The following is a 19,496-nucleotide window of genomic DNA, read 5'->3' on the forward strand; positions in this document are numbered from 1 at the left end:
TTAGGCACACTTTGGAAAGCAGCATGACGAGGCCTGCCGGGGTGCTTGGCCAGTTTATTTTATTTAATTTATGTACAATCAGATTGTGCTTTTGATCCGTCTTTTGCATTTCTGCACGTGTGCATTTTTCAGGACTCCCTTTCGTTCAGGAAAAAATGGTGAAGCTGGGAAATAATTTTAGCGAGAAGAGCACAAAGCATCCCCTCTTAGAGGATGGATTTGACACCATCCCCTTGATCACGCCCCTGGATGTCAATCAGCTGCAGTTCCCACCTCCTGATAAGGTACAGTAGATTTTAAATTCCACCCCAAACAATTGCATCCAGATAGCAGGCAAACAACAAAAGAATAGGGTAATACCTGTCAGAAAGCTTGCAACGGATCATTTTAAAAGATGAATTTCATTATGTTTGTTCAGGCAAATATATTGAAAACAATTATTGTGTAGTTAATTTCAGTGAATTTCCTTAAAAGTTAGTGAATGTAGCAGGTAAACATTCCTGGTTACTTTTTTCTTCAAAATTAGGTTAGTTATTATTCACAATGTATGATTTAAACTACAGAGCAGACAATTTCTCTGCCTCTAGTTGCTATATTATTGTATCTCAGTTGTCAAATCTGTCCCCTGCCATGTCTAAATTGACTGGCTTGCAGTCTGTGTCATCTCTATGGGCATGGAGGAGGTTACTCTGAGTAATGAGGTTGCACTTTTTTCAGAGTGCATGGGACAGTTTGAAAACGATTTTTGGATCAAAACAACACAAAACAGTTCTCAAAGCATCCTATTAAGTTTCCCTAGGCTAGAGGGCTTCGTTCGGATAATCCAAAAGAAGGTCCAACACGTCTTGCTAGGGGTTGATTCAGAGGCTGTTTTTGCAAGCCATAGAATGCGTATTTGTAAAGGAGTTGAAGGATGTGTTGAATACAACCTATTAAATCAGTTTGAGTATCTCCTTATGAACATTGTGGAGTAACTGGTTTCCTAGCATCTAAATGGCATTTTAGAGCACAGCTGCACTCAAATCAGACATGACCTTATTTCATATTCATTCCCTGTCCTCTTCATAACACAATTTACTAAAAAAAAAAAAAAAAAAGTGGGGGGGAGATGGGAGAACTATGGCAGAGAATTTTCTGCACCATTGATGAACTACACTTCTAGGATTTTGACAATTATATTGGTATAGAAACAAGATAGTCTAGTGGTACCTTATATGTGGATTTCCCTTCCAAGGAAGGTCTTTGGCTTTCTAATGCTAGACAAAACATTTTTATTTTCCCCAGCTTTTTTAGTTGTTTTTATTAATGTGGTCCTGTCCTTTTATTAGTATATATTTACTCTTGGGATTGTTTTTCGATAGTGTAGTATCTTTTGTTTCTCTCTCAAATGACTTGGAAACATTCCAAAGGACAGAACATTCAAAACTGAGAAATAAATATTATTTGCAAGAAAACCTGGAGTCTATATTGGCATACTAAGTATTTTGTAAAGGAAAATTGGGGACAGGTTGGAAAAGAACTTTGAGTCTGTAATGTAGATGGGGTTATGGCCTGGAACTTACAGAGAGCAGGTTTGAAAGCTGTATCTTTTATCAAATAGGACATTCCAAGTCTTTGTTCCAGCAGTTCCATATGCTTTTGTTCATGTATGGGTGTGGCTTTTTCCACTTGCACACTAAGCACAGCTGCTCAGTTGGTGCAAATGCAGAATGGCAAAGACAAAAGCTCCCAAACAATATTGCCTGAGCTAATAAGGAATACAATAATATAGCTTAAGTTATATAAACATAATGGATGTGCATGTCTTCCCTCCCTTGGAATGTATTATTGAGTCTGAATAGCTTGCAAAGGCTTTCTCAAACTTACATGTTTTGATGCATGTCCCTCATCACTAGAAATGATTAATTGCCTAATTTAATGCATGTTGGCATTAACTATGTTTGGTAACTACACTGTGGCTAATTTTATTTCTTCATATCATTTTATGGACTTAGTTCTCATGTTTATCTTTCTGTATATTTTTAATTTAAAAATGTGATTTCAGCCAATAGAAAATGTGGAAAGTAAAGTTTTTAAATTGCTCTGTTACCCTTCTACAAGGAAGAAATGACTGCCCCTCATGATTGTCCTTTTTTGGCGTAATTTCAGTTCTGTGTTCACCCTGAAAGCCACATGGAATGCAACCATTCATAATATATGTGTTTGACCTACACAAGCTTTACAGTCTTTGCTTCTGTTAGATTAATTAGTGCTTACAGTTAGTTTTAGAATTAGACCTTAGTAACCTATAAGCACTAATTACTACTTGTTTCTGACATTCATGCTTACCATAAAGGTCTCTTCTACTGCTAAAAACGATGTGTGTTGTTTCAACCCTAGGCAGGATTAAACCAGGATGGCTCATGGATTTTTCCCAGTGCACCCCACCACTTGGTTGTGAGCTGTTTCCAGCTGCCACATGTGTAGGCTAGTGGCACAGAACTGATGAGCTGCAGCTGCTTGCTCCAACAGTAACTTTCTTCTTAGTAACTTTCCTGTTGCATCCCACTCATTTTCCATCAGAACCTCCTATATTAGTGATGGTTGTACAGTGAACATATTCAGCAGAAATAACAAGGGTATCTAGCCAACCCCTGGCTCTGGATGTAATAACATATTAATGTAGATATAAACTTTTGAAGGCATTCTTCAAGATCTAAGTCATGCAGCATATTAAGCATATTTAGGTGAAGTGCAGACCATTGGGACTTCTTGTCAGTTGCCATTGTGATAGTATGTGTGTCTATTCAGAAGTTCCGTGTGTATATACATGGAATAAATTAAAGTCTCAATGTTTGTAATATAAATAAAGTCAGAAACTTGAATTGCTCTTGTATCAATATATTGAATCATAGGTTGAATGCCACACCGTTATGCTGACCAGGGCTGGTTACAACAGCTTTGCTTGTGTGTTTCGGGCCCCAGTTCGAAGTGTGAGTTACATGGCTTAGATCCAAGGTATCTGAGGGACTGTAGCTCCCCATACGAGCCTTCTCAGGAGGTCCTCCTCAGGTATATTTGGTGGGTATAGAAGAGAGAGCCTTCTCTGTGATAGTTCCAAGGTTGCAGAATGCCTTCCCTTGGGAGACTGCAACCCCCTTGTCCTTCCAGTGACAGGTAAAGACATTTAAAATGACCTCTTCAGTTTTAGGTAGAGTAATTTAAAAGTGTGTTTTAAAAGTTTTCTTTTTTTAAATTAGAAGCTTAAAAACGTTCATGGATGATTATTTTATACTATTGTATGCTTAATTATTTTAACGGAAAATTTATTATGCTTTTAAGTTGTATTTTATCGTGAGCAACATTGAGACCCTTTATGGGAGAAAGATAGCATAGAGATGATATAAATAAATAAGGACAAGACTTTATGTAAAGTTATTAATGATCAACATGATAAGTGCAGATGCCCAGCAAGAAGCAGTTAATATGCATGCAAAAGTTGTATATATTCAATTCTTCAAAAAATCTCCAGTTTATGAATGTGGGATATTGTGCTTCTGTACCCACAACTGAAAAAGCCAGGAAATGGACCAATATTGCTGCAAAACATTATGCCTGCGTTGCCAGCAGGAAAGAGGATGCCAAACTTTACATAGCAAAGGGCAGCCTGAATGTTGACAACACCAATGGCAGCAGCCAAGATGGTCAACAGGATACCCTCCTTTGCTCGCTACCATTCACACTTTCTGATAAACAGCACTGACAATTGCTTTGTGTTTGGGTGAGAAGTGGTTAACTGGTTTTTCTAGAAAAGAGTCAGCTTCTGGAATTTTCCCTTGCATGGTGTCACTTTGTGAAGAATAGTGATGCTAGGGGACTCCTGTTCAACACCTTGACGTGTAGCGTGTCTCAGGGTTCCATTATTCCCCATACTATTTCACATATATACAGGGCTTGAAAAATTTTAAAATGTCTCTTCAGTCAGTCAGAAATTTCACCAGTCAGCATGACTGCACTATAGCCTTGCAATTTATGTTAACAAATTTAAAGTAGGCACTTGTTCACTTTTATTTCTACGTAACAATGTGTACAAACGCAAAATAAATTGTATTATGTACACAGTATTTGCCTATGTCGTCTTAGTATAAAATGCACTGCTGTCAGAGGTGTTGCACTTGTGTCCTTGAAGATGCTTGGTAGTTTTAGCATTGAAGTACCATTTATCGATGGCTTTAGTAGGGTTAAACTGTGGTAGTGGAGGTCCATTTAGATTCACAATCATAAGGTCATTTATGCTGTCAGTCTCTAAACACTGAGGGACCCATGATTTCAGATGGGGCCTATGTTTGGAGAGTGGTTGTAGGGTGATCCTGTGTAAAAATCATGTAGATCTATGAGGATCTGTGCTTCAGATGCATGTTTTTGTGCCACTGCAAAGCCATGGGATGGGGACCCATTGTTTCTGTGTTGTAGCCCAGTGGTTCTTAACTTTTGTTACTCGGATGCTTTTGAACTGCAACTCCCAGAAACCCCCAGTCAGGACAGCTGGTGGTGAAGGCTTCTGGGAGTTGCAGTCCAAAACTCCTGAGTAACCCAAGGTTAAGAACCAGTGTTGTAGCCTATAGGCAGAAATGAGGCCTATGAATGGACAGTGATTTTGGGATGATCCTGCAGAAAAACCATATGCTCCGTGCATAATTTCTATGTTCTTGCACTACTCAAAGCCATGTGCTGACAGGTGCATGATTTCTGTGGTGTAGTCTGCAGGTACAAATAGGATCTATGATCTAGCGTTGGTTTAGGGAGGATAGCATCTAAAAATAATATGAAATCATGTGGATCCATAAACTGGGTAAACTTACTCATGAATAAACTGGGTTAACCGTGCTTTGAGATTATTCTCAAAGGGAAAAATGGTAATTTCACAGCTTAAATGAGCAAGCCGCTCTACAGTGGGGTCTTGACTTAAGAACGGCTCGAGTTAAGAACATTTTGACTTAAGAACCACTCTCATAGGAAAATATTGACTTGACTTACATACTTAGATTTGAGTTAAGAACTGAAAAAAAAAACCACGTGGGAGGCAGGGAAAGTGCAAAATTTGAACTTTCAGTTAACTGTTGGTCAGTGAAAAGGCTGCCTGTCTGCTTCCTGACTCCTCCCAGCGTTTAGAGAGTGGATTGGGAGACAGTCTTCAGACTGCCTGGACTGTATTTTCCCTGCCTTCCCTGAACCTTTCTTGACCTAAGAAAAAAAGAAACAAAATATCTCCCTCTAGTGGTCGAAGGCAGAATAGCAGCTTCCCATTAGTTTCTATGGACGGAAAATAGCAGATACGGATCAAATGGTTTTCAATGCATTCCTATGGGAAATGCAGATTTGACCTGAGAACTTTTTGACTTGAGAACCACCTTCCAATATGGATTAAGTTCTCAAGTCAAGACCCCACTGTATATTAATATCTATTTTTTAAAATAATTTTTAGAATATTTTCACAGGCAGGAGCTAAGAATATGTTGCCAGGAAGCCCATGGAAATGTTAAAAGTGATAGACACCTCCACTATGGGCTGACTGGAGACACATTCTGATTGGCCAGAATGCTATGCTATGCAAATAATTCTTTCGGAATTCTCAGAGATTATAAAAAAGGAGCAATTTCAGAAGTTTTAGGGGTTAAAATCAGTAATTAAAGGGTCTAAATTGAAATCACCCATGGCCTAATTCCTGTGGACAAAATGAAAGAGGTTAAAACAGAAGGTTTATCCCCCTTGATATGCAAATATTGTGTTATCTACATATTTCATGTTTTCTAAGAGCTCTCACAAGGATCACTTGGTTCTGCATGGGAGTAAAACAGTGTTTTTTCCCCAGAACTCAAAAACTCTTTCTGCTACATTTGGTGCTGATCTGAGGCCTAGTTTCATAGTTATATATTTTTTTTTACTTTGCTTGTATAATCCTTTTTACTGTGCTTCCACAAAATATATGGCACCACTACTGTGACGCCATAATTAATCTATTCCAAATGTGAAGACGGAGAAAAGCACAGATTATGCAACTGGTTTTAAAAAGTTATGCATAGTTATTAAATGAACTGAGAAAACAAAGATACATTGAGGACATTAAATCCATTAAGGGTAGCCTGTGTTATAAAGATTTGTTTGAGTCTAGTGGTCTGAGGTAAAATAGAGTAAAAATACTGTAGCCAGTAAAAATATAGCACTATTCCACAAGGGTGTGAAACACTTTCAGAGAAATTCACAGGTGTAATTGCAGCTTGCCCAAACATACTATTAAGAAGACCTTGGCATTAGTGTTCCTTGCTGCTAAAAAGTTTTTGCATATATGTAGCTTTCTGCGTTTCCCCCATCAGCCCCAGGTGCTTAAATTTTTTATTGCTATAAGCTGTCCTGAGGTCACTGATGGGATTATCATTACCATCAGTAGGAACTTCTGCTCTGTTGAAATGAACAGCAGCCATTCTGTTGTGCATTTCTTCTTCATTTTAGCAGGGCTTGTGTTGGGGAGTACCTCACACATCATTCTTCTAGCTTTCTTTTCCCTGAATTAAATGTAGTGAGTTGGATGGTTTCAGGAATTTCCTAGACACCTATGACATGTGAATACAGGAACCTTTATGTGTTAATCAGAGCTGTTTTGGGCTATTTGACTACATTGAAATCCATATTAAGGTTAGACTGATGAATACTACATGACTAAGGTTGCAGCTGTTCCAATCTGCCTAGTAGTTGATTATCTTTTCTTGATAATGTTCCTTGAAAAGGTGATGGTCAAGACTAAAACAGATTATGAACCTGACCGTAAGAAGGGAAAATTCCGTACACCAAAAGTAGCTGAGTTCACAGTCAACATTACTGAAGGTGCCTCAGAACGGGTTAAGGTGAGTATTACCAAACTCATTTTGGAGAACAGAAAAATTATTTCATTATTCTAACAGCTTCTGTTTCCATTTTTTCTAAAGATGATGACTTAAAATATTTAAAAAGGGGACTTAGACTGTGTTGGCTCATCTGAGGAGTGGCATGGACTTGTCCTGCCCTAGGAAGAGTCCGGAGATACTCTTTCAAGGAAGAGTCTGCAGATACATGTGTAAAAATGGGGAAGTTCATTAAAGCTCAGGGCGTACAAGTTTTGTTGAAATACACCAAAACAATTTTGGTGGATTTTGAATAATCTTCCACTTCTCTTGTCCATATATAATTTATTTTCAGTATTTGTATCAGATGGATCAGTAAACAGCTTTCATGATTTCATGTTAGAATTCATGAACCTGTTGATAATATTTGTGTCCTGTTTTCCAAACTGTACACAGTGTTTTGGGTACAAAGATTATGAAATTTACTAAGCAATCATAGACTAGAATATTCTATCAGTCCCATGCCTCAGCAAGGATTGTATGGCCTGACCTTCATTTCTGTTCTATACAAACTTGGCTGCAAAAGAAAAATCATAATAACAGACATGAAGAAAAATTGTTCAAACAGTTAAGCACAGAACTTTTCCTTTTTCATTTAAACACACAATGTTTGTTTTTCAAGGCGTTTTATAGCCTTTTTTTCTTTTACACACTTAAAACTTTATTTCCAATGTTCATAGAACTGTAGAGCTGTAAGACACCCTAAGGCTCATGGAGTCCAACCCATATTAAAGGAGTCCACAGCCAAAGCATTGTTGACACATGACTGTCCAACCTTTGTGTAAAAACCTACGGTGAAGGAGAATCCACCACCTTCTGAAATAGTTCATTCAACTGTCAAACAGCTCTTTCTCCTATGAGTTCTTCTTAATGCTTAGTTGAAATCACCTTTCTTGTGGTATGAATGCATTGCTTCAGGTCCAGTTCTCTGGAGCCAAGAAAATAAGCTTTCTTATTTGTTTGTTTGTTTGATTTTTATATCGCCCATTTGGTTGCTAAGGCCACTCTGGGCAGTTTGCAAAACAGAATAAACAATAACATAAAAACAAAGATATAATCAACAATGACCAAACAAAATATAAAATCTACTAAATGAATTACACTAAGAAATCACATAATAAAAGCACAATAAAGCTTGTTCTGTCTTTTGCATGACAACCTTTAATATATTTAAAGGAGCTTATCATATCATGTCTTAGCATAATCCTCTCTAGGCTAAACATACTCAACTCCCTTTAATGTCCCTTGTAGGTCTTGGTTTCCAAACCTGTTACCATCTTCATTATTGTCCCCTAGCATGTCAGTATCCTTAAACTGTGGTATCAAGAACTGAGGTCTGCTCAAAGGTGCAGTCTCACTGAGGCTAAACAGAGACGTACTATTCATTCCCATAATCTAGATGCTGTGATTCTGTTGATTCATTACAGAACTACTATCACAATAGTGCTTTTTGCTCTTGGTGCATCACTCTGTTGAGTCATGTTTAGCTTGTAGTCTGTTAAGACTTCCATAGATTCTTTTCACACATACTTCTGATGTCACCAATCCGGTATTTGTGCATTCGACAGAGGTGTTTATGTTTTTCCCTGTTTAAACTCATTTTGCTTACTTTGGACTGATGTTCCAATCTGTTTAGGTTATATTGAATTCTGATTCTGCCTTCAAAAATACTAACTATTCAAAGATATTAAACAACACCATACCCAGGATAAAACTAGTGCCATTCCATTCATTACTTTTTTCCAGGATAACAAAGAACCATTAGTGAGCACTCTCTGAATATTGTGTATGAACCAGCTACAGAACCATCCAACAGTAGCATTGTTTAGTCCCATGTTTTACCATTTTAGCCGCAATAGTATCACCTTTTCAGAAACCTTGCTGAAAGCAAGATATGCTGCATTCACACCACGTCTCTCAGGTATCAAGTTTTTGATTCTAGTAAAAAGAGATCACAGGTAGATGCCCCAATCTTCTTTTTCTCCCTTTTTTGAACATGGGGATAATATTAGCCTGCTACCAGTTTGCAGGAATTTCCCCTGTTCTCCAAGAATTCTTAAAGATTTTAATGCAGGAACAGGTGATACCTTTATTGTATCAAATTGTTGCATGTCCTACATTCTGGGATGATCAAGAACAGATCTTGCCCCTCCTCTGTATGACAGCCTTTCAAATATTTGAAAAGTGCTTTCATATCACCCCTTGGTCTACTTTTCTCCAGGCTAAACATGCCCGGTTCTTTCATCCTTTCCTCATAAGCCTTGGTTTCGAGCCTCGATCATCCTTGTCACCTTTCTCTGAACTTGTTCCAATTTGTTAGCATCCTTCTTGAAGTGCGGGGTCCAGAACTGGACACAATCCTCAAGGTGAGGCCTAACCAGTGCTGAATAGAGGGGGAACTAGCACCTTGTGAGATTTGGAAAATATACTTCTATTAATGCAGCCTGAAATAGCATTTGCCTTTTAGTAGCCACATCACACTGTTGGTTCATAATTAGCTTGTGATCTACGACAATTCCAAGATCCTTCTCACTCGTAGTTTTGCTGAGCCAGGTATCCCCCATCTTGTAACTGGGCAATTGGTTTCTTTTTTTGAGGTGCAGTACTTTTCACTTATCCCTGTTGAATTTCATTTTGTTTAAGAAGGCCCTCTTGTCTCTCCTGGTTATTCTTTGGAAGTCAGCATTCCATTATCTCCCTTGCATTTTCTTTCCCTTCCCTTCTCTGCTATTTGTAAGGCCTCGTTGGACAGCCACTTTGCTTTCTTGCATTTCTTTGGGATGGTTTTTGTTGCTGCCTCCTGTACAATGTTATGAGCCTCTATCCATAGTTCTTCAGGCACTCTGTCCACCAAATCGAGTTCCTTAAGTCTGTTCTTCACTTCCACTGTGTATTCATAAGGGATGTGGTTTAGATTATACCTGACTAGCCCAGTGGTTTTTCCTACTCTCTTCAGTTTAAACTTGTATTTTGCTATGAAAAGCTGATGGTCAGAGCCACAATCAGCTTCAAGTCTTGTTTTTGCTGACTGTATAGAGCTTCTCCGTCTCTGGCTGCAGATAATATAATCAATCTGATTTCGGTATTGCCCATCTAGTGATGTCCAGGTGTAGAGTCTCCTCTTGTGTTGTTGGAAAAGAGTGTTTGTGATGACCAGCTTGTTCTCTTGACAAAACTCTATTAATTAGCCTTTGCCCTGCTTCGTTTTGAACTCCAAGGCCAAACCTACCTGTTGTTCCTTTTATCTCTTGACTCCCTACTTTAGCATTCCAGTCCCCTATAATGAGAAGAACATCCTTCTTCGGTGTCAGTTCTAGGAGGTGTTGTAAGTCTTCATAGAATTGGTCAATTTCAGCCTCTTCAGCACTGGTGGTTGATGCATAAACTTGGATTACTGTGATGTTGAAAGATCTGCCTTGGATTCATATTGAAATCATTCTATCATTTTTGAGATTATATCCAATTACAGCTTTTCCCACTCTTTTGTTGACTATGAGGGCTACTCCATTTCTTCTACGGGATTCTTGCCCACAATAGTAGATATGATAATCTTCTGAATTGAATTCACCCATTCCCGTCCATTTTAGTTCACTAATGCCCAGGATGCCAATGTTTATTCTTGCCATCTCCTGTTTGACCACATCCAGCTTACCAAGGTTCATAGATCTTACATTCCAGGTTCCTATGCAGTATTTTTCTTTGCAGCATCGGACTTTCCTTTCAGTTCCAGGCATGTCGGCAGCCGAGTGTCCTTTTGGCTTTGGCCCAACCACTTCATTAGCTCTGGAGCTACTTGTACTTGTCCTCCACTCTTCCTCTGTAGCATGTTGGACGGCCTCCGACCTGAGGAGCTCATTTTCCAGCATCATATCTTTTTGTCTTTTGTTTCTGTCCATGGAGTTTTCTTGATAAAGATACTGGAGTGGCTTGCCAGTTCCTGCTCCAGGTGGATTGTGTTTAGTCAGAACTCTCCACTATGATCTGGCCGTCTTGGGTGTCCCTGCATGGCATAGCCCATATCGCTTCTGAATTACTCAAGCCCCTTTGCCACGACAAATCAGCAATCCATAAAGGGCGTTCAACAATGTACTTTGGTTTAAATTAAATGAGAAGACAAAACAATACCTTGGTACTGTGATTTGATATAGGTAATTTGCACACACCATTCTAAATTGTAGCTTATATTGGTTCAAACGTATCCGTTATGTCTACCCAATAATGTGTAAACGTACTAGTATATCTTCCACAGACTACCTGAAGTTTCTGCTGTTGGGAAAGAACCAATTAATAACACAGTCAGTGGCTAGGTTTTATTCTCAGTTTTAAGAATTTGTATGTTATACTAAGATAAACACCTGACTCAAGTTTTATACCATCGATATATTCTAACAACTTACTTACTCTGTATATCTTATATTATGTTTTTATCTTTGAAGTTTTGGGTCTATGACCATATAACGAAACTTAACTGTGTCAAGGGAAGATAAGGGGAGGAAATCAGCAGAATTAATTAAAAATAGCCTGGAAGATCTACTGGAGATAGATCAAGTGTATAAAATGTTTTCAGGTGACACAAGGGATGGCAGACTATTTAGGGAGACAGAAACAAAAATTGGGAAAAGACAAATAAGAGGAGTTACTTAGAAAGATGAAAAGAGGAAAAATATTAAGGTGGCCCTTAACGTTGAAAGCATGTACAGTGGGGCCTCGCAAGACGAAAGTAATTCGTTCTGCGAGTAGCGCCATCCTGCAAAATTTTCATCTTGCGAAAAGTGGTTTCCCATAGGAATGCATTGCAATGCATTCCTATGGGAACCTCGCAAGATGAATGAATTATTTTAGTCTTGCGAGGCATCGGTCTTGTGGGGAAAAAATTATCTTGCAAAGCATGGCCATAGAAGAAGCTGTCTTGCGAGGCGCCACAGCGATCGCAAAAACCATTCGTCTTGTGGGTTTTTCATCTTGCGAGGCATTCGTCTTGTGAGGCACCACTGTATATACTTAACTTCTGGAATTGTAAAGGGGCATATCTTATATATTTAAAAAGGGAATTAAACTGAAATAAGGGATCATTAATAAGGGTAAAGGCATAACGTGGTGATTTTTAAGGTAAATTGAAGCTAGATTACATTAGATATATACATTAGATATAATATTGATAAAGACATGATAGAAAATGTGGAGATAAAAATGGCTAAACAATTATTAAAAAATCTGTATAAAATGCTTTGGGCTTCCTGGAACTGGGCCATGGACATGGATATCTGTCCCCCCCAGTGGGCGTGCTGCACTTGTGGAGGGGTGTGTCACGGTTGCGCTTAGCTTCTTGGCTGGCTGGCTCACTCGTTGCCCCCGTCCTTCTTCCCTTACATGCTCCCAGGGTGATCAGAAGGAAGCTGAGCGAGCCAACAGGTGCTGGGCAGCCACCTCAGGGAGGAGCCATGGGCTCCGCAGGCAGGTGACAGGGCTGACAGCTGTCCATGAGCGAGAGCCTTGGACTCACCCACCCTCCTCAGGATGCGAGGACTCTCCCAAACTCTCTTGCTCCAGTTGTCCAGCCACAGCCAAGCTGGGGGCGGCAACATAGGCATGACAACAGCCACCCTGGCACACAAAGTGCACATGCACCAAGCAGTCGCTGGCCAGAGAGGCGGCTGGGTGTGGGAATTGACTCTAGGAGGCCAGCCTAATACCTCCGCCTCACGCTGGAGGAGCCGCGGTGGGAAGGAGCCTACGCCAGCTTGCACCATCTTTCCTAGCCAGTGGCGGCGAGGGCAGCGGCAGCATCACTGGCTTTGGTGTGCTCTGGGCTGTGGCTGGGCTGGTGTGCCTCCAATCCCCGGAGTGCCAGTGGCACCACTGCCTCCATACCCTCTCCAACACAGGCACATGCACACCCGCGTACCCCCTCCCTCAAGTTAGATGGGATCCTTCCACCAGAGTGTAATCGGAAAAGAAAAAAGGTTGCCCAAGCCCCGCGAAAGTTGTGCCGAGCGTCTTGGCGGGCGACACTGGTGGGTCTGCCTGGGGTGGTGGCGGGGGGAACGTATCAGTTGAGTGGGGAGGCAGGCATCCATGTGTAGTTGCCCCCACCCCCTCTAGGCTTTTGTGCACTTATTTGGCTGTCGCTGAGTTTTGCCTTTAACACACACGCGAGTGCGACATGCCCCTCCATTAGCATGATACGTCCACCCGCAAGCACAGGGATGCCCCTGCCCCCCAATCGGTCCATGCATGGAGCCTACACACCCCAAATGGCCCACGGTCCCAAAAAGGTTGGGGACTGCTGCTTTAGATAACATCTATTATCTGTTAGGAACCTACTCAGTTATTATTGATATAAAATACTAAGTTTGTCGGTTAAATCACCACAAAATTATATAGATTTGGAACTGGAATTACTTTTATTAGGTATGCTTCTAGAGGATTTTGAGAACATTGTATACTCTGAGAGCAATATTATGATAGTAGCCAATATTATATGCTAAAATACACACTCAAATGGTTTAAATATCTAAAAATGTATGGATTTTGAAGAGACAACTAAGAAGACACCAAGACACAAAAAACAAATAATTATAAGCACCCCATGTAACACAATGTTTAACAAGCACGAATTGAATGTAGATAGATTGAAAAATTAATAAAATGTTTTTTAAAAGTTTGGATCTAACTACTAAGAAAATACTGGAAAAGAAAAGTCTTAAGCTCAAAAACACCAAAACCCAGTTCAAAGAATGCTTGAACCTAAAGAAATGGGTATTTATGTGTCACAGAAAGAAAAGACAGAAGAGTGTACTGGTCAAAATTGATTCCAGTGACACAGAGGCTGGTTGGAAATGCTCTTCATCTACTTCTCCTTAGTCAGATGTAGGAGATACTGTTGCTTTGTCACCTACCATTGCTTTAACCACCAAGGAGAAAGACAGGGAAAATATTTTAACTAACTAACTAACTAACTAACTAACTAACTAACTAACTAACTAACTAACTAACTAACTAACTAACTAACTAACTAACTAAGATGCAATAAAATGAAAGATAAGCTTGAAGCATGCCAGGACTTTTATAGTATAACAAGAGGATAGAAATAGAATGGAACAACTAATCATTGAAGAGGAAGTAGAGCGGGTTATAAATAAATTGTAACAAGGAAAAAACTGTGGAATAAATGGAATATTATAAAATATTTAGAAAGACCCTAATACCCACATTAAAAATATTATACAATAAAATTTTAAGACAGGAAGAAATCTCCCAGTCTTGGAGGGAGTCAGCTGTAGTATTAGTATTAAAGCCCATTAAAAATCCCTTGGATATGATAGGATACAGATCAATATCATTGTTAAACCAAGATGCAAAGGTATTTATTGCAATCCTAGCAAATAAATTAAATGGTTTTATTGGGACCAAATAAAGATCAAAATGGTTTTTTGCAAGGGAGACAAATGGCTGATTTAATGAGAAGAATACTTAATAAAGTGCATTTAGCAAAAGGAACAAAAGCCAAAATTGGGGTAGATTTTTTAAAACATTTGACTAAGTGGAGTGGAATATGTTAAAGATGGTGATAGAACAATTAGGGTTCAGTACTCACATTAAGCATATAATGCAACAACGATATTCACAAAATAGAGCTAGAGTAATAGTGAATTATGGTACATCACATAATTGTCACGGAACAAGACAAGACTGCCCATTATCTCCAGTTTTATTTCCATTGATAATACAAATACTGGCACAGGAAATTAGAGATGATAAACAAATAGAGTGGTGCCTCGCTTAGCGACGTTAATTCGTGCAGCAAAAATCATTGCTAAGCGATTTCGTCGCTAAGCAATTTTAAAAAGCCCATAAAAACCCCTTCAATGCGTTCCTATGGGCTCCAAAAATCACCTTAAGCGAAAATCCTCCATTGCGGCGGCCATTTTTGGTGCCTCTAAAGTGAGGCAAAACAGCGGGTGGCCATTTTGGAACCTCAGATCAGCTGTGTGAAAATGGGGGCTTTGCAATGATTGCTTCCTCGCGATCATCGCAAAGCGAATTTTCCCCATAGGGGCCATCGCAAAGCGATCGCTTTTGCGACCGCAAAAACAGCATCGCAAAGCGATTTCTTCGCTATGCGGAGTGATCACTATGCAAGGCACCACTGTAAAGGGAAGAGGGCACATGGAGAACAACAAGATAAACTTGTTCACAGATGATATTTTATTAATAATTAAGAATCCATTAGAAGCTATTGGGAAAATAAAATAACACTTAAAACATTTTGAAGAAATAACGGTAAATTGGAGCACGTCTGAATGTATAGTACTAAATTACGATCAACAAGAAAAGATCTGTGTGAAAAATAAATTTGAGGGGAAGCATTAAAAATTCAATCAAATATTTAGGGAAACTTAGGATATGGGTGTAATTAAAATAAACTTGGAGAGGCTGAAGAAAAAGATAAGTGATCAAATAAAGAAATATAAAAAATTAAAGATTTAGTGGTTTGGCAGAATAGTGATTTGCAAAATGAAAATTATCCCCAAATTAAATTTTTAATTCTGGATGCTACCAATAAAGATAACAGAAAAACAATTACAGGAATGGCAGATTTTGATAAATAAGTATTGTAATGGAAACAAAAGAGCCAGGATTGATAAACTGTGGCACATTTCACCAAAAGAGGGAGGCTGAGGTATAGCATTAAGCTATATTATATAGCAAATCAGTTAAGGCATGTTCTGGATATTACACTAAACAATAAAAAATTGATATGAAAAGGGCAAAAATGAGGAAAGCTTGGAGAGTATTTTTTTAAAGAAAAAACTGAGGAAGAGATTAATAATATAGCAAATACCTTTATGAAAATTTTCTAAAAAGTTGGAGAAGTTATAGAAGAGTACAGTGGTGCCTTGCTTACCTATCGCTCCGTTTAACGATGAAATAGTTTAACGATGGGGTTTTGGCCATCGCCAGAGCGATCGGTTAGCGATGGCCTCTATGGGGATAAATCGCTTTGCGATCATGGCTGTCATGGATTTGATTATGAAAATAGAATAGTGTTGTATTTTATAGGATTTAGTTCAGAGCTGCAACGAAAAAGCTAGAAATCTGCTTATGCCCAGGTGCTAATTAGAGAGAAAATGTACAAGGTCAGTTCTTCTCCAGCTAAAGAAAAAAAAAGAGTTAAGAAGAGCAAGCTGACCCTTATCTTATCTCAGCTCCGATGGACAAGGACATAACTTCTTAATTTAAGGAAGATGGGCAAAGGCAGAGAAGAAGGAGAAGGACGGAGAAGAGATGGAAGGGGGAGGACGGAGAAGAGATGACATACCGAGAGAAATGCAGCCGACAGAACTTTAATCAAAAGGATTGCGTAAGAATGCTTATTTAAGATCTAGTTAGACATTTTATTGTTTTCATTTTATAGAGGAAATAACTGGTGGCTAAGGCTGGGGGTTATTTTGGAAATACTAAATGACGTTAAACTAAGCTTGTTGAAATGCTATCTTTTGTAATAAAATATAAAAAGACAAATTGTCTGTAAGCTGTCTCCTTGTTTAGACCAAGCTACTGTAGTAAATTGGATATTTTAGAACTAAGATTGTTTTGATCTGGCCACATTACGCTACCAAATGAGGGTCCTAGAGTATTAAAAAAGGAAGAGCAGACCTTCCAGATTGTTTATTTAAAATCGAGACAGACTTGGGTGAAGGAGTGAGAAGTCGCCTAGGGCAAAATTACAGGACCCGGTTTTGCTGGCATTAGGGACTAATCATTCTGAATCCCTCTCTGTCTCGTGTAAAGGCAGTTCTTAGGAACGCTTTTACCACATGGTGGCAGCGGTGGGATCTGAGTCTCACGTGCCGTGTTTAGTTACAGTATAGTGGCAGATGGGATTTGATTTACAAGCCATGGTGGCTGTGTTTGGATACAAATCCATGTGCTGTGTTTATGTCATGCTGGCAGCTTAGAGTTGCAGCTTGGTTTGCGCTTTGCTCAAGGGCTGAATTAGCGCTGGTAATTGTTTTATGAAGGCAGATGTGTGAGTAAGCAGATACACACTGCTAAATAAAGGACAAGAGAAACTTCTCTGGCGTGAGCTTCAGAGCAAAGCAGGGAAGGTTGTAAATTATTGTGACTGGAGAAGACTCCTATGCAGAAAGCTCAGGCTAAAGAAATGCAAGGAGAGATTCTGCCAGTGGCTTAAGAGTTCTAAGGAACAAGCATTGTGTTGTTTAAAAAGTGCCAGCTCGATTCACTCAGGTGACAGAGTGGCAAAATTGTTTTGAGTGTAGCAGGAGTCTATAAGGAGCAGCCAGGATAATAAAAGTAATTTAAAAGTAATTAAATAAAGTTTAAAAAGGAAAATTTCCTACCCCAAGCCAGAGCCAAAAGGATTTCCTGAAGGGAAAGTAGGATTAGTCAAAGCTGACAGTTTAATTGTTTTATTGCTCCTCCCGTGCTTTGGCCAAGGCTGCAGGGAGAGAAGAAAAAAAAAAAAAGGAAAAATGGCTTTTAGCAGTCGGTTTTCACTGCCTGAAGTATCAGTGGATAAGGAGATTTTGGAAGCAGTGGAACACTGGGAAGTAGATAACCCAGAGGATGAAGAAGATGCCCACAGATTAATAGAAGCAAATCCAGAAGTTGTTAAACCTAAAGTGAAGCCAAGAAAGGCACAGCAGTACACTGGGGCGGAACAAGTTCCAACTCAGCAGGACCTGCTAACAGGAGAAATAATCACCCAGAGGGGAACAGCTGGAGCAGAGGCCAGCAGCAGTCCAGCAGATAAAAGAGATGCGAGTTTCAGGTTGCAAGAGCAGTTTACCCTGATGATGGCAGACTTCATGGAGAGCCAGAGACAATGGGTGAAAGCAACTCTTGCACGTCCGGGAGGAGGTGGAGGATCCATCCGGTGGGGAGCTAAGGGGGAGCCTCTCATCCTGGCCAAGGGATCCCGTGGAAGCCCAGCCTCCACTGGGAGTCCCCACCACCACCGGCCGCTCTCTCCTCTGCCGGCTTCCCCCTTTCGCCTTCTAGCCCGGAGTCTGTCCTCCCCCCTCCTCGCGAGGGGTGCCTCTTGCGAACCCCCCACCTGCCTTGCCTTAAAGGAGCAGAGAGGGCTCCGGGGCTGACTCCTCAGACCAGCAGGCTCCGGTGGCAGCTGCTCCGCCACTGCCAGGCTCCCACTCCAGATGAGGCAGCGCAGGGAGCGCGGCCCCGCTCTCCTCGCCTCCCCTGCCTTCCCTCTTTTTCTCCCTTCCCTTCCTTCTCGCTGTCTCCCAAGCCAGGCTCAAGCAGGCGGAGCTCAGAGCCCTTGGCAGCCATTCCCGGCTGTCCAGCCTTGGGCTCCGTTGAGGCGAGGGGAAGGGGAACGTGCACCCACGGAGCAGAGAGGGCTCCGGGGCTGACTCCTCCTCAGACCAGCAGGCTCCGGTTGTGGCTGCTCCTGTTGCTGCTGCTCCACCGCTGCCAGGCTCCCACTCCAGACTAGGCAGCGCAGGGAGCCCGGCCCCGCTCTCCTCGCCTCCCCTGCCTTCCCTCTTTTTTTCCCTTCCCTTCCTTCTCGCTCTCTCCCAAGCCAGGCTCAAGCAGGCGGAGCTCAGAGCCCTTGGCGGCCAATCCCGGCCATCTGGCCTTGGGCTCCGTTGGGGCGAGGGGAAGGGGAACGTGCACTCACACATACACACACACACACACACACACACACACACACAAAAACACACACACCACACACTCAGTGGAGGAAAGCAGTGGTGGGCTCAGGCAGGCAGGAGAGAAAAAAAGAGAGAAGAAGGAATAGCTCCCTCGACAAGGAGAGCAGATGAGAACATTGCTCCTTCTTGCTTTTGCAATGCAAAGTTTAAAAAGGGTCCAGGAACTTTTCTTGAACAGCTGATAGGTGGTTTCAAAATGGTCACCCGCTCTTTTGCCTCCCTTAAGAGGCACCGAAAATGGCCGCCCCTATGGAGGATCTTCACTTAAGGTTAGTTTTGAAGCCCATAGGAACACATTAAACACGTTTTAATGCATTTCTATGGGCTTTTAAAAATCGCTTAACGATTAAATCACTTAGTGACGTTTTTTCCGGAACGGATTAACGTCGTTAAGTGAGGCACCACTGTATTGAGGTCACTGATTTCCCCTGTAACCCAGATAGTCAATGTTAAAAAATTCCCAGAAAATCTTAAAGTAAAGGCATTAATAAAAGATAAAGGGAATATAAGGATTAAGGAATGGATGGAAAGAATACAAGATGAGCAAATAAGAGAAATGTTTGTAGAAGAGGCGATCTCATGGTTACAGATACTGTAATAGAAAAATGGACAAAGGACTAGAAAAGGAAGAAAGGAAAGGTAGGAAGACTGATAGAGTTTGAGGAATATATAGAAAAAGACAAAGGGGAAATAATAAAAATTAGGAATGATATTATAAGTGAAATATATATAAAAACAGTAAAGGCAGAATATGAAACACCCATGGTAAAGGTCTGACTAAATGCGATCCACCTGGAGCAGGAACTGGCAAGCCACTCCAGTATCTTTGCCAAGAAAACCTCATGAACAGAAACAAAAGGATAAAAGATATGAC

At 40.4% G+C, this 19,496-nt stretch overlaps 1 protein-coding gene across 3 annotated transcripts in view; it reads left to right on the forward strand.

The window, feature by feature from the left end:
* The window catches only part of NSG1 (neuronal vesicle trafficking associated 1), a 29,519-nt gene that overhangs the window by 740 nt on the left and 9,283 nt on the right, over positions 1-19,496 (forward strand). For all 3 annotated transcript variants that reach the window (XM_020813312.3, XM_073001041.2, XM_020813313.3), the window contains exons 2-3: positions 133-284; positions 6,765-6,881. In XM_020813312.3, coding sequence (XP_020668971.1) covers positions 156-284; positions 6,765-6,881 — 246 coding nt within the window. In that variant the 5' untranslated portion in view covers positions 133-155. The remainder of the gene's footprint in view (positions 1-132; positions 285-6,764; positions 6,882-19,496) is intronic.

Source organism: Pogona vitticeps, chromosome 5 (assembly GCF_051106095.1).
Source record: "Pogona vitticeps strain Pit_001003342236 chromosome 5, PviZW2.1, whole genome shotgun sequence".
Classification (NCBI taxonomy): Eukaryota; Metazoa; Chordata; class Lepidosauria; order Squamata; family Agamidae; genus Pogona; species Pogona vitticeps.